Genomic DNA, 15,082 nt, shown 5'->3' with positions numbered 1-15,082 from the left:
TAACAATTTCATCATCAATGCTTGTTATCTTTACTGACTTTCATTTCCTGGTTTATTTTGCCTTATTTTATTCCTTCTCTAATTTCTTCAGATGCGCATTTGATTTCTTTGAATATCGTGTTTTGACTACATCTTTGTTTTCAGTGCTATAATTTTATTAATAAATGTTGCCTTTGCTGCTTTAGGATATAAATTGCTTTCCTTCTCATCGCTTTCTGGGTAGTTCCTAACTTCAGTGTTGCATACCTCTTTGCTTTAAAGTTTGTGAATGTATTTTTACATTTTCAAGTAAACAACTCTGGCTTTTTTTTTCTGTTATGATAAAACTGTTTTATTATTCCAATGAATCAAAACAAATATATTTCAAATATTTATGAATAAGTATTAAACACAAAAGTAAAGTTTTATTGGAAATACATCTTACAGAGATGGAGTTGGATGGACTTTTTAGAAACTAGTGTATTTTATTAGAGGATGAGAATTGCTACGATGAAAAATAGTTTAGCATTAATTCTACTCCAAGTTCAGTGAACTCTTTGGCTTTTTGTAATGATTTCTATTTTGATTAATTATAATCAGTGAATGCGATATTTCAGTTACCTGTTGCTAAGTAACAAACCACCCTAATGTTTGTTAGGGTGGCTTTTAAAAGTGTGGCTTTTAAAAGTGATGATTTATTGCCTTTGTGATTCTGTAGGTTTTCTGGGGGGTTCTTCTGCGGGTCCCACCTCAGTTCTCTCTTGTGGCTGCACGTTCCTGGCGGCCACACTGGGCTGGAATGTTCAAGACGGCTTCACACTCACATTTGGCAGCAGATGCTGGCTCGTGGCTGGGACAGTTTGGTGCTTCTCCGTGTGCCTCCTCATCCCCCACTGACGTTCTTACATGGTGGTCTCAGGGAAGCAGTCCCAGAGAGTGGAAACCGGAACTCGGTTACATCAGCTGTGTCCTGCTGATCAAAGCTGTGCACAAGGCCAGCTCAGGTCCAGGGGTGAGAACACTGGGAGCCTCTGAGAGGACGAGCTGCCAAGTCCCCTGCAAGCGGGCTTCCTGCAGATGGTTGTTCTCACAGTCTTTGCAAACCATCCGTCACAGCAGTAAAAAAACTACTGTTTTGACTTGTTAATGCTGATTAAATTTTTAAGCCTTCTTGTACTTTTGGGGAAAAAAATCTTTTTCATAGATATGAGTATCTTTTCCTCTTTTTGAATATCCTTGTACTAAATAATATAGTGATCAATAATACAGCATCAATAATCATAAAGTTTGTAGGAGAAATAATGGGGACTACGCAGACAAAACACTAGTTGTAGGAGACTTTAGTTGATCTCTGCTGGTCTGTGACAGACCGTATTCAAAAACAAGGATATGCAGGCTTAAATAATAAAACTAATTAGGATGTATCTTATTTTCAAGTACCTGTGTATTGAATATTCACCCAAATGACAATATTAATCCACAGAAACTCTAACTAAACTTTATAAACAGAAATAGTAAAAAAAAAAAAAAAGTATAACGCAGTAAGTAGAAATTAGTAAGAAAATGGGAAGAATGCTTGAAAACTAAAACAAATTAACAACTATCTCTCAAAATGACTTTCTAGTTGAACTAAAAATCCAAACCAAAGTGTCAGGTTTTCTTTAAAGTGCTGATGATAAAAACATTGCATATCAAATAGGATTGAATTTCATTAAGCAGTGGTCATGGGAAATTTAATTGTCTGTGTGTTGAGATCAAATAAGAAAGTCAGTGAATGCTTAAGCATTCAACTGAAGAAGTTAGAACAGAGAAAAACAAAGGAAATTCAAGAAAAGTAGAATGAAGCCAGTTACAAAGATGGGAAGTAAAACCGTCTCCCAATCACTTGGACAGCAGTAACTAAACAAGTGAGTTTTGGCTATCCTTTCCTGCAGTGAAGGGAGAAAGCACAAGTAGACAACTAAAAAAAAGTGCCACAGCTTGAAATTGAAATGGAAAACCAGGTAAGAAACCATTGCATATATCTCTCAAATAAAATTTTCAACATGGGTGATCTTATACAGTAGAACTTAAGCTCCGTGAAGCAGGAGTTTTCCGTTTCTCTTTCGTTCTGGCACCTAGAGCGTTACGAAGGACTGGATGGTGGCTGTCCTTCATCTGGCACTCAGCATCCCTGCTTTATGGTTTCATTTTTCTTGCCCACAATGGAAATGTATGTAAACTCGCATTTCCCCTTATTACCGCTGCAAAACTGTATTCATAATACCCTTTTATTACCCCTGAACATCGGCAGTAGCTCTAGAAATGTCCCATCGTTCGTTTGTTGGTGCAGATTTGTACTTTTTTCTTCAGTTTGTCTTCCCCCAAATTACTCATTTTATTCGTCGTCTCATAACAAAATTTCTTTATCCTCTCTATTGTGCACTGGCTTGCTGTCTACTTTCTTAATTTCTTCCCTTCTTTTTATATTTCTTTGTCTTTGAGATTCATTTGCTTTTGCGTCTTTGATTTTTTAGGACTTTGGGAACTGTATGCTCCGCTCACCTTTTCCCATTCTTTTCTCTAATTCGCAGTTGAAGCTGTCATTTTCCTTGTAAAAGTAGACTTAAATCCATCTCACGAACTTCAGTGTGTTTATTTTCCACGTGTCCCACACATTTTTGCTACGTTTAGGAATTTCATCAGGTCTTGCTTGGGTCTGTTTTTCTGAATTTCCACTGGGTGAGCCCTTTCAAACTGTAGGTTTGTGTTTTTCATAGATTAAGGAAGGTTTTTTTTTTCCTTCTCCAGGTTTTTAAATCTTTTAATCTGTTCTCCCTTCCCCCACCCGCACCCCCTGCCCTTCATGTCTCCTGTGTTTTACGGGTCAGGTCTCTACTCTGTGTTTTGAGGTTTTCCTTGCACTTAAGCCGGCAGGCCAGTAACTCAGAGCTCCGGAGTGACCGTCCTTTCCCTCAGTGCATCCATTAAGCAGTTTAATTGGAAAATTTATGGGCATGTTTTTTAGTTTCTATGAAAGTTTCCTGCAATTGGATTTTCTATTAATTTTTAAGATTCTAGTTGCCACTGTCACCTCTGTTGGGTGTCTGTGCAGGAGGACTTCTGTGTCCTCTCCTCTCTGTGGCCCTGCTCGCCTCTCCTAGGCGTCTCATCAGTTTTCTTCAAGGGCTCAGCTGGTAGGAAGTCAAAACGTCTCCATCCATAGAGGCCGGCTTTGTATCAGCAGGGAAGCGCACAGTCTCCTGAGGAGGCATTCACATTTGGGGGAGACTTCTGTTCCCTTTGTCCGCTTCCATTCTCCCAGCTCGGGGACGGGGCACTAACCCTGCTCACCTTGTTCCTCCATGTCCTCTCAAGGTCAAGCACCCCTGGCACAGTGATGTGGAGCTGATGGCAAACCCCACCTGGGGTCTACAGACTTCTGCTCTCCCATTTATTCCGAGATCCACGGAGACTCCAGTCTCAGATTCAATATTGTCAAGCCTTGCTCTGAGGGGAAGAGCCTTGGATCCCTTTTTTTTTCTGTCTAGGGCGCTGTCGGAGCCCAGGGTCGTGCTAACACCCACCTGCCTCCAGTTCCTCTGCAGTTTGGCTCAGGAAGGATGGCTGAGTCCGAGCCTGTAGGGAGGAGAGAGAGGGGTTCGTGCTGCATTTTTCTTAGAATACCTTGATTTTCCTTTAATTGGAGGTAATTCCTTCCTTAACCGGTAGCCCTCAATTCTGATTTTGTATTTTCCTTTCTGAAAGAGGTGACGATATATTCTGGTTCCACACGGAAAAGACAGATCCATTCAACACCTCACCACATAACAGCACTTTTAAAGATTCTGTTTTCTCAGGTTTCCTCACTCTGCTGTATTACTGGAGTTATCACAAGGTAGCTTTAGAGTAGGAAGACCTTTCTTCATGAATAAACTAGTTTTTCTAGCAATGGGTGCCAACCTTCTCTGTTTGCATTGTAGGTTTTAAAATGTGGACATTTGGGAAAATTCTGGAAGAACACTTGAAACGGTTCTATACAAAGTTCTTTGGTTGTAGGAATAAACATATCCTCATGCCAGCAGAATTAGTTAGGATTTCTTTGGGGGCATTAGCATCTAATTTTGTCTCAAATTGGCTTGGAGGGTAAGGAAAAAATATTACCCAGCGTAAGAAGCCCCCTAAGAGGGAACACGGAGTGGGTTCACGTAGCAGCCCGAGGGCACAGCCAGAGACCCCGGTCTTCTTCGGGACCCTGATCTACCCTGCACCTGTCGGCCCTGACAGCACAGCAGTGGGTGGACAGCCAGCAATTCTAGGACGTCCTGTCTGAACGCACGACAGAGCAGGAAGAGTGTCTTTTCTTATATTTCCCTTTAAAGATGACAGGCTCTTTCTCATGAGCCCCCCAAGGAGCTCCCCCACATCTGATTGTTAGAAACTGTTCTCTCCGTCTACTTTCAGCCGTCATTGTGGATGCGGGTGGAGTCACCAGGTCCGCACTGCAGGATGTACGTGTGCAACTGGTCAGCAGGCCGCCAAGGTGGACGTCTGAACAAAATCAGGGTCTAGGTTTGGGGCAGGAAAGAGGCTGTTAAGAGGGTAAAACCAAATGTGGCGTACGGATGTGTCTTGACTTCAGAGCCTGTACACCCGACCCACATTGTTTTACTTCTCACATTTAATAAGCACAAGTTCAAATAAATTACTAAAAAGGTTTACAAGCTCTGCTTTATTAAGTGTTTGAAGACAGAGAAAATTGCATAAATGATAATTCTGCATGGATAGAAGTCATCATTTCTCCAGTATTTTGGGGGTGGTTGAATCTGACCAGGTATTGTTTGAATGTTCCCTTTGTGTCAGTGTGTGTTCTGGGTGCCAGGCATGTAACAGAAAAATTGACTGGTGTATATAAAATAGACGATCACATTGATGGACACATATTCATCTTAAAACTGTTGAAAATATTCTTGTAAGTATTATAAAAGGAAAGAATAACAAACTGAATTGCACTCTAGCTGAAAATAGTATTGAAGTAAACAAATTTCTTAAAAACACACTTAATGAACACTTGTTCAAGAGCATTCAATCTGAAACGAGTTACACTACAAACTGATGACTCATTCACGAATGAGTCTGAGTTCTTACAAAACTGGATTTTTTCCCCAAAAGTGACAAAAAGTAAGCTCCAGCAAGCGCATACACACTTCTCTTTGGAAATAACTAAGAAATAGAAATCAGCATTGCCAGGCAATGACAGTGTTTGTTGTATAAGAAATGACCGGAGTTGCCTGTTTTAAAAAACATACCATTACTTCACGGTTAAATTACAGAATGACTGGCACTTAGGCCTTCAAAATCAAACTTCCAAATCAAGTTTCACTGTAACTGTAATAGCAACTGACTGCATGTATATATTTCTACCAGAAAACGACATGATTTTTTTCTGAAAGGTAATGATTATTTGCATCAAACTATTGTCCATTTCTGAGCACTTTCGGACACCAGTTTTACCTAGCTCTGTTTTGAGGCAGATCTGCAAAGCTGGAAGAGCTGTCGTCTCCATGCTGGCGCAGTCCAATCCTCAAGAAAGACACTTTTTTTTTTGTCAGAGAAATGAATATAGGAGAGATTTCCCAAACCAGCCAATTCTTCATAGGATTGTTAAGCCAGAAGTTAAGCTTTCTGACTATTTTGGAGCTTGTCGGTATAAGAAACCAGTGGTCAAAGAGCAGATGTTTGCTTTATGCTGTGCCTCAGTCCATCAGATGAACTCATCACTGAAAGAAACTCCTTTTAGATGCACCCCCACAGGCTCCCAGCTGCCCTCTCCGGAGTGGGCGGGACGACGACCACGGCGCTCACTTTGTGTATTAAGGCTGTTTTAGCTCTGCTGCAGAATGTTCAGTGCGCCAGTGGAGACAAGGAAGAGGACGAAAAGTTGCTGAATCCAGATGGAGAACCTGGCTCACACACAGCCCTGAGGACATGGGAGTGTGGCCAGCTAGGCGATGCACATGGACCTGCCATTTGTGGAACAGAATTTCAGTTACATCTATCGTCAACCCACTTCCTCTGCAGGAAACGGATCTTTGATTTATGGAGGAATAACTTCCTTTTGTTCCTCTAAAAGAAATTCAAGGGCACATAAATGCCGCTTGGTTTTCTCCCTGTCTTCAGAGGTGCTGAACTGTGCAGGGGCGGCGGAGACAAGCCTGTGGCGGTGGCCAGGGGTGGCGGCAAGGCCTGTGGCCTCTTGTGGATGAAGCGCCAGCCCTCTCTGCTTGGGGTGCCCCCTGCTTGATGCAAGACTGGCTCCTTGTTTCTAAGTGGCTGCAGGCAGGCAGACTGCTCAGTGCTCTCCCAGTAGAGCAATGAAGGCAGAAGTAATTCCCAAAAGCAAACTGTTTCCTTTCTCTGTAGAACTTTTACAGCAGAACACGGAGAGGAGAGACTCTTAGACACAGAAAACAAACTTACGGTCACCAAAGGGGAAAAGGGGGAAAGGATAAATTAGGAGTTGGTGATTAGCAGATACACACTACTCTATATAAAACAGATAAACAGGGTCCTACTGTACAGCACAGGGAACCACATTCAGTATCCTGTAGTAACCTATAATGGAAAAGAATCTGAAAAAGTATATGTGTGTATGTACACGTATAAGTGAATCACTGTGCTGTACACCAGAAACCAACGCAACATCGGAAATGAAGTCTACTTCAATTAAGAAACAAAGAAGTGGAAGAAGGTCTGTTCACAGAAAGAAGCGGTGGCTGCAGATGTCCAGGGTGAAAGAAGAAATGAGCTGGTTTCTAGCACCATCTTGAATTCCTTTATTTCTCTGTGGATGTATACACACACGTATCATCAGAGCAAGTTTCACTTACTTTCAGTTGGAAAGTCTTCCCCAAACTAATCCTTTTTTAAAAATTGAAATATTGTCTAGTATGTGTCATCCTGAAGGGGTCTGGAAACAAGGACTCTGACAAAAGGCTTGTACCACACACAGGAGTTTGCACACCCACTTATAGAAGAAAAATTCCACCCGAGAGATTACAGAACAGGCAGGGGACCCACGTAATCATTCAAACAGTTTTTTACTTTAAAAGAAGATTTTGAAAGTCTAAAATGGTCTTAGAACTTACACATACGAAGGAAAAAATAAATAACCATCCCAGTAGGTAAAAAGGAATGTCTGGTGACATCATACTTAGTGAGATAGGAGATCAGGCACCCCTCGGAGGTAGCTCGGAGGCACCTGATCAAGGTGACCATGCGCCTGTTCTCCAGCAGGTGTGTGCCTGGGAACCCTGCAGCTGTCACAGGGGGACAGGGACAGAGATGTCTATGGCAGTACTGTTTGTCACAATGAAAAATAGTTCACGTACTGAATAAATGAATGAATGAAATGTATTTCACGTAGTGAATGAGTGGAATGAATGGAAATGGAAATGAATGACAGATGCAAGCATCTGAAGCTTGTCCTGCATTTCTGTGAGCCTCACCTCGGTTCTCGGGGACGGTGAACGCCCATCTAACCGATGAGGATGCTGAGGCACAGAGAGGCTGCGGGTTTGCCCCAGGAAGGTGACTGAGGGGGCCGGGACTTGCACCGGGCTCTGGGGCCGTGCCCTCACTCAGGTTATTTCTGCAGCTTCCTCTCTGAGGGCAGCAGAGCAGTGTGGGTGGGATAGGGCCGTCTTAGCACACAGGGCAGTGGTGCTGGCCGGCCTGGTGGGTGCTCAGGACCCTTTGCTGGCCTGCAGCTGCCTTAGTGATGCGTGCGTGCTGGGGGCAGGGCGGCCGGAACCCCGGCACCGGCCAGGAGCCAGCCATCGGGCGAGGCGGGATGGGTGTCCTCACAACCACACCGCGTCCAACAGTGGAGACTTGACACAAGTCCCTCCGGCTCAAGTCAGGCAGTGCCGGATACACGTTAGACTGGGGCGGGGTCAACCTCACGTGACTCGCAGATAAGCTGCTTCAGGGAAGAGCAGTTAGTGGCAGGACTCGGGCATCGGGAGCTGAGATAAGGTCGATTGCCCCCAGACAGAGTCAGCCCGAGCCCCAGAAGTGGGGACAGCAGAGGTGGGACCACTCCTCAGGACTGGGCATCCTGGGTGGCTGACTCCCCTGTAGGGGTCCCAGAAGGAAGGAGATGGAGCAGATTGCCCTTCGAAATGCATCAGCCCTCATGCAGAGGCTCCCACGAGCAGACCATCTAATCCAAGTAGGTCTCCAACATTTAGTCGCCTTCTTTTTATCACACTGTGAAGAGGAAAATGAGGCAAATAGTCCCAGCGGACTTCTGTGCCTCCTTTGACGACACTTCATTTTATTTCCTCCTTCCAGACTGTTCATAAATCTCTCCAGCTGAGCACAGTTCACTGCTAAAGGACTTAGCTTATCTGACCTTCACATTAATTATTTTTATTACGCCAGCAGGAACTTTAATGTCCCTTCCTTACTTCTCTGCAAAGCCACATGGCCCCAAAGCGGACCCAGTTCCCTCCCAGTCCCTGAGGGGGAGCCCCTTAAACAAACACCTCCATATCTGCAAAGTTCTCTGAAGTGCGCTGGGCCAGACCCCCCAGTTCCTTCCAACCAGTAGATTGAAGGGGCCCGTTTGTGCATGAGTGTTTTGAGATGCCATTGAAATTCTTACAAAAACTGAAAGTGAAATGAGGAAGGCCGATTGAGCAATCAGATAGAAGGGCGAATGCCAGGAAGACCTATCCTTGCAGTAGGGACAGAGATGCAGCCCGGCAGGGAGAGGAGAACTCAGGAGAACTCTCCTGAGGGCGAGCGCCAGGCGGCCGGGCCGTGTAGTCAGTGTAGGGCACCAGCAAACGCAGATAACAGGAAATGATCCATTCTCTGTGGTCACTTATGCTGAAGGTCCGAACCTGCAAAGTTCAAGGAGGGAAATGGATGAGTCCAGAGGGGAGCCAGCACGCCTTCCTCCTTGCCTTAAGAGAAGAGAAGAAATGAAACTGGAGGAGACAGTCTCCATCCTCCCCCAGAAGGAAAGCCCCTCTGGCTGCTTCTCCAGAGATGGGAAGCTGCTGGCCATGACCCTGCTGCTGGCCCTGCTGTCCTGCTGCCTCACGGTGCTGTCTTTCTGCTGGGTGGTCTCCCTGCAGGAGGAGCTGGGGCGCCTCCGGGCTGAACTGCGGGACCAGCGGTGGGGGGAGCTGCCAGCCCCACTCCAGGCAGGAGCTGCGGTCCCCGGGGCCACCCCGCGGGAGGCCCCCCTCACCACCTCTGCCCTGAAAGTGAGTCTGCAGCAGCCACAGCCCCGGCTGGGCACTGGGGTCCCCCCAGCCGACGTCCTGCCAGTAACCTGGGGCTTATCTCTTCACAGGCGATCCTGGCCCCACCAGCTCCGGGAGAGAACAACTCCAGTCGGAGCGGCAGGGATAAACGTGCTGCCCAGGATGCAGAAGAAACAGGTACATTTGGGGCACAGAAGCCTTCAGGAGTCAGGGATCCCTGTTCATAGGTGTGGACGAGAGCATCGGGTTAGGGAGAGGGGAGCTGAACAGAACCTGGAAACCGAGACTTACCGTCCCAGCCAGGGGGGCTCCGTTTCCCTGCTGGAACTGTGCAGACTGGGGCTTTTAGCCTGAGTGACAGCGGACCATTTCCTGCTGTCTGTGTTCCTCGGCGTCCTACACTGACTGCATCGCCCGGCGCGCTCTCCTCGTGAATGGTCTTCTGTCTGCCCGGTTCCAAAGCTGAGCTTTGGCCGGTGTGATAGGCTGACAGCATGTTTGGCCTCCCATGAGCAGATTTTGTGGATAGAGGTATTGTTTTGTGTGCGGCAGTTTAAGCAGTAGAGGTGGGGAAAGGGGCTCACACTCCCCCTCAAACAGATAGCTCAGTCCTGTGTCAGGAACATCCTCCGTCACCCCAGGAAAGAAGCACCAGTCCTAGTGCAGAGTGAGATTTCGTGAACCTGGTCAGGGGAGGGCAGCCAAAGACAAGGTCTCCTGCATGGGCGTAACGGCTGTGAAACCACGTGGAGGTCACTGTGGGAGCAGGTGCATGTTTGTGCTTTATTTTGTATCTTTTTAATTTTTTTTAATGTATTTCACATACACACACTGATTTTAAAGCTTTTCTCCAAGGTACGCTTTTGCAGGAGGTCCACACATTTATAATCTTCTTGTAATAGTTCTTTAGTGATTTCTGCCTTATCTGCCTTTCTTCGTGCTCACTTGTTCCACAGAGCTGTGCAGATCTCTGAAACCTCAGATTTGGTGGGATCTCCCAGAACGTTCAGCTCCAGTGCCTTCACTCCAGGGATGAAAGAGAACATTTGCATTGCATTTGCCAGTATTGCAATTTAACACGTCCTTGGAGCTGTTCCCTTTTGTATTGAAGGAACATTTCTGCGGCCTTAGAAGGTGCCAGGCAGGCTTATACTGGAACAGGGAGCGTCACGTCTCCTGTGTCCTCTCACCTTCTCGGTGACCGTGGGGCCGTGATCACGTGTACTTACTTACATGTGTTTGTACTTCTGAAGAGAAGTTCATGAGAGACAGGCAGACTGGGTGCGCTCTCTCTCTCTCACACACATACACGGTGCTCCTTCAGTAAGCTTGTTTTTGACTAAGTGCCTTATTCGTGAAAAAAAATTCTTTGTTTTGTAAACCATAAATTTTGTGTCTGGTTATCATATCTTTGTGCCAAGTATCAGAGACAGTTCGGTTGAAACATTGTAAAACTAGGAAACACTCATATTTTCACTATTCTTTAAGATATCAATTATTTTCATACTGTGCATTTTATCATCTATATTTTCTACATAATTGAAAAAATCCAGCATATATACTGTGGTATATATTTGTGTTCACTTCTTGCACAATATGCATTTTCTTTATTTCTAAGTAATTCTCACACATCTGTATTAATTTATCACACAGTCATTTATCATGATCATTTCCAATTTTGGCTTTTTTTGGGGCTGTTATCAAACATGCCCAATTTTTGTGCAGATCTCATTCTTTCTGAGGAATTGTATACATGTATTCAACATAAATTCCGTAGATGGAATGTCTGAGCCAGAGGATGAGCAGCTTTCTTGCCCTTGCTACCTGCTGCCATCCTGCTTTCAGAAGGAATTATAAATGTTTGCAGTCAGAAATGCAGCGTAAAAGTTCTCCACATCCTTACAGCATTTTATCTTTAAAGATTTATTTTGGCTAGTTTGGTAGTTGTAAAGCCTGTGATTTAATTTGTTGCTGTCTTACAAATTAAGAATGAACTACTTTCCATGTATTTTGATAACTTCCAATTTTATCTTCTGCTAATTTTTATTTACAACTTCCCTCATTTGTCCTATTTTTAAAATCATTTTCAGTAAACTCCACATTAGACATTTTGTTTATCAAAATTTTGATGTAAATATTATCACAGTATTTTGCTGTTTTTTAAAAAACATGTACAGAGTTTTTCATCGGTATATTTTAACTTGATACACTTTTTCTTTTGATTTTCTCTAACACATCAAAGCTAAAATGTGTTTGTTAATAATCTCTTAAATAGTCTGTTCTTTTCTCTGCTATTCTGACTTTTTATAGTTTAGTTTGTAGTTTGGTATTTAACGCGTTACTTCTGGGGTTTATTTCGGTAGGTCATGTTAGACTAGCCTAAACTTTCCCTTTCTTTCCTTTCTTCTTCCCAAACTGCTGCAGGATATCTCAGCCAAATCAATTAGATGATTCTTACTAACTCATTTATGTTGGAAAGCTAACTGCGTTATATTAAGTTCCTTACATATAGTTGAATCTATCTTGAGACTATTTTTCATTGATTTATTACCCTATTTATCTGTATTAAATAAAATATGTAAAGTAATTTTGTAATATAATGAGCTTCCATATCCAGTAGGGTGATACCTCAGTCTCCTTCAACCTTCTCTGTGAGAGTTCCCTTGCCTCTTTAAAAATGAACCCTAACTTTACCATTCCAAAGAGCATGTAGACTCATTACATCAGATTTAAGGAGAAAAGAGTTGAGTAAGAAACCAATAACTACCTGAGTCCCACTTCTCCAAAATATCCTCTATTAATATTTAAAAATTTTCTTGCATGTATTTTTTTCCTATTTGTGTTTCCATGGCATCCAAAAATTGTATAATAACAAAAAATTTTCCCCAAATAATTTGCAACTTTTAGAAAGTTTGGAGAATAGCAGAAAATTCTAACCAGTAAATCAAAATTTACCCAGTTTCCACAGCCCAGATGTAATCACGGTTGTCATTATCATCGCTTGTCTCAGATTTTTATAGACCTTTAATGTAGTACATATATGGCACATATATATGTATATATTTATGGTATATATGGGTACAGATACACAGTATATAAATGTATGCATAGTACTTAGTGCTGTATCTCTATATCTCTCTCTCCATATACCCTCAACATTCGTAGATCAGAGATGAAAGATTTGAAGATGAGAACCTTAGTGACAGGTAATATAATATCAGCTATTCTTTGTCAATGAAATTGGCGTGAATGTTGTTTTAAACACTATCTTTTTATGCAGGAAAAATGTACTCTGTTTAGCACTACTCCAAAATTAATATATACCCAGAAAATTGTCTTAAGATGCCATGATTTTTGTTTGCTTTCTGTTTGGTAGAGTCCTTTTTTGGAATTGAGGAAATGCTATATAGTTTGAATCTCTGCAACTTTCTTCTGTGTTTGTTTCCATTCCAATTGCTGTGATTTATTTTAAGTAAAACTCAGAAGCCGTAGGTTGTCCCTTTTACTTGCAAAGTGTTGGTTTCTCTTCTGATTTATGAATTGTCTATATATGTTTATACATGTTTTTGTTGGAGTTTTATCAAAGCTTAACTCTGAAGAAGACAATGAATTTTCACACTTTAATTTATATGTTCAAGACTTTTTAATATCTCTATTAAATATAGAATTTTAAATTTCACAGTAAGACAAGTTTTCCTTATATAGGTTTCACTCTTCTTTTATAGTTAATTTTAAAAGGTCTTTTTTTTTTTTTTGCTATTTTGGAGTCTCAGTGTTTACAAATAGCTTGTTAAACTATTAAAAGATGAACAGAGTTTTCAGTAAATGATACAGTATTTGATCTCACACTTATTTTTAAGCCACATCAATATACTTAGTGGATTTATACTAGCAGAATCATCATAGCATGCTAGATTTTTTTTCTAGAATACTCTGCTTTCTACATATACTCTTCAGTGTCAGCAGGCCACATCTTACAACTGTGTCAAAAAGGTTCCTAGCTAAATATTGCTAAATAACACAGCAGAATGTTACCCATTCTTATTTTTCCATAAACACTGCCTGAATTTCACCAGGCACCTCGGGTTTATTGTGTCTATTTCAAATTTGTAAGTAGATCCCAGTACGCGGGACTGGAAGGCCTGGCCTCCCCAGCGCGCAGCAAGCCCAGCGCGTCAGGGTTTGGGGCGCGTTACATACCACCTAGGGAGGCTGCCTTCTCTTCATTTGTGTGTATCCCGTCTGTGCAGCTAAAGAGGAACTGCTGTGGTCTGGTCCTGTTTCTCCTTCTGTATGTCGTCACGGCAGGTGCACTGTTGGTATTCTCTGAGTATGCGTTGATCAACTTGGGGCTCAATATCATGTAAGATAGAGTGATTTGGCACTGTTTTGGGCAAAGGAGGGATTTTCCCTTATTTTTTCATTTGTCAGGTTTTGATCAAAGGCCATCTTATGAAATTTTTTTTAACTTGACCTTTAAAACAGCTGAGTAACCAAAGAATGAGTCAGATTACAGGGTCAGAGTCACAGGGATGGTCTGCAAACCCTTTTCCTCAGACCCTCCCGGCACTTCAGGTAGAGGCACAAGTCATAGAGAAGCTACCGCATTCAGCAACCTCTTTCCCTATAATTTAATGAATTTCCAATTTAATTTAATGTTTTTTATTTTAATGAAGTATTATTTACATACAGAAAAGGGCACGTGTCTTTGGGACACAGGTTGGTGAAACTCACAAGCTGAACAGCCATAGACGAGGGCAGACATCGCCACCAGCCCCCCGCCCATGTGGACTGTTCCCTTGCAGGGCCCCTGGGGTAAATGGTGCTTTTACTTGGCTCTAGAGTTTGCTACTAGGGCTCCAGGGTTGCTTTCCTTAATTGTATTGTTTCAGATGAAAGTCTTAGTAAGTTTTGTGTGTTTCAGAAGATAATTCCTGATTATGGTATTACAAATAGAAATGTGGGGAAATCCAGGATTAAAATTGCCAAATGGCTCATGATAGAAATTCACTTTTAAGCCCATCAGTGTATTTGGAGATATACCCAATTATAAAAAAAGAACTAAAGTGATACAGCTCTGAAAATACTACACATGAAAGTTTCTTCACAAACGCAGTCATGGTGACCCATGTTTTGAACCCATACTTAACTGTAATTCTGTTAATTTCAAAAACCTAAAGGTAAACATCTTCAAAGTTACCAAGAAAGTGAATTCTTTCAAATGGGTTCCTACCAAAATGAAACAGTTTATTAGTAAAATCAGGTGACCTTGTTATTTTCTCCCTTGTTATGCAGTAGAGAATTTAAAAGTTATCAGAAATCCATGTTTTAGGTGATAGAAAGATAACAATTATTTTTTATTAGTAATGTTTATTATTCTTCTCTCAATTATAGTAGTAAAAATAGTGGTGAAGGCAGGAGCAATTCAAAGAAATAGAAAAACAAGAGCAGGAAAACTTGCCCGTATTTTATCTTTCAAATATTTCTTGTAAGATTCTGACCAATCTACTTTAAATTATTTTTCTCCATTTAAAAAAACTGAATTATGGTTGATTTAAATGTTGTATTAGTTTCTAGCGTACAGCATAGTGATTCAGTTGTATATATATATATGTATACATACTCTTTTTCATTATAGGTTACTACAAGCCGTTGAACATAGTTCCCTGTGCTACACAGTAGGACCTTGTTGTTTATCTATTCTGTATATAGTAGTTTGTATCTGCCAATCCCAAACTCCCAGTTTGCCCCCCCACTCTCTTCCCCCAACTAACGATGTTTGTTTTCTGTCTGAGTCTTTCTGTTTTGTAAATAAGTTTGTGTCATTTTTTTAGATTCTACATATA

General features: G+C 42.2%; 1 protein-coding gene across 3 annotated transcripts in view; it reads left to right on the top strand.

Annotated features, from left to right (window-relative positions):
* Positions 1-15,082, top strand: part of TNFSF13B (TNF superfamily member 13b) — a 71,046-nt gene that overhangs the window by 31,963 nt on the left and 24,001 nt on the right. The window contains exons 3-4 of one of the 3 annotated variants that reach the window (XM_032496675.1): positions 8,860-9,236; positions 9,326-9,413. In XM_032496675.1, the coding sequence (XP_032352566.1) occupies positions 8,889-9,236; positions 9,326-9,413 (436 nt within the window). In that variant the 5' untranslated portion in view covers positions 8,860-8,888. Of the gene's footprint in view, positions 1-6,662; positions 9,237-9,325; positions 9,414-15,082 lie in introns of those variants that run through there. The other 2 variants (XM_032496674.1, XM_006195176.3) reach the window with 2 other exon arrangements.

The sequence above is a fragment of the Camelus ferus genome, chromosome 14, assembly GCF_009834535.1.
Source record: "Camelus ferus isolate YT-003-E chromosome 14, BCGSAC_Cfer_1.0, whole genome shotgun sequence".
Lineage (NCBI taxonomy): Eukaryota > Metazoa > Chordata > Mammalia > Artiodactyla > Camelidae > Camelus > Camelus ferus.
This window is presented reverse-complemented; position numbering and strand designations above follow the sequence as displayed.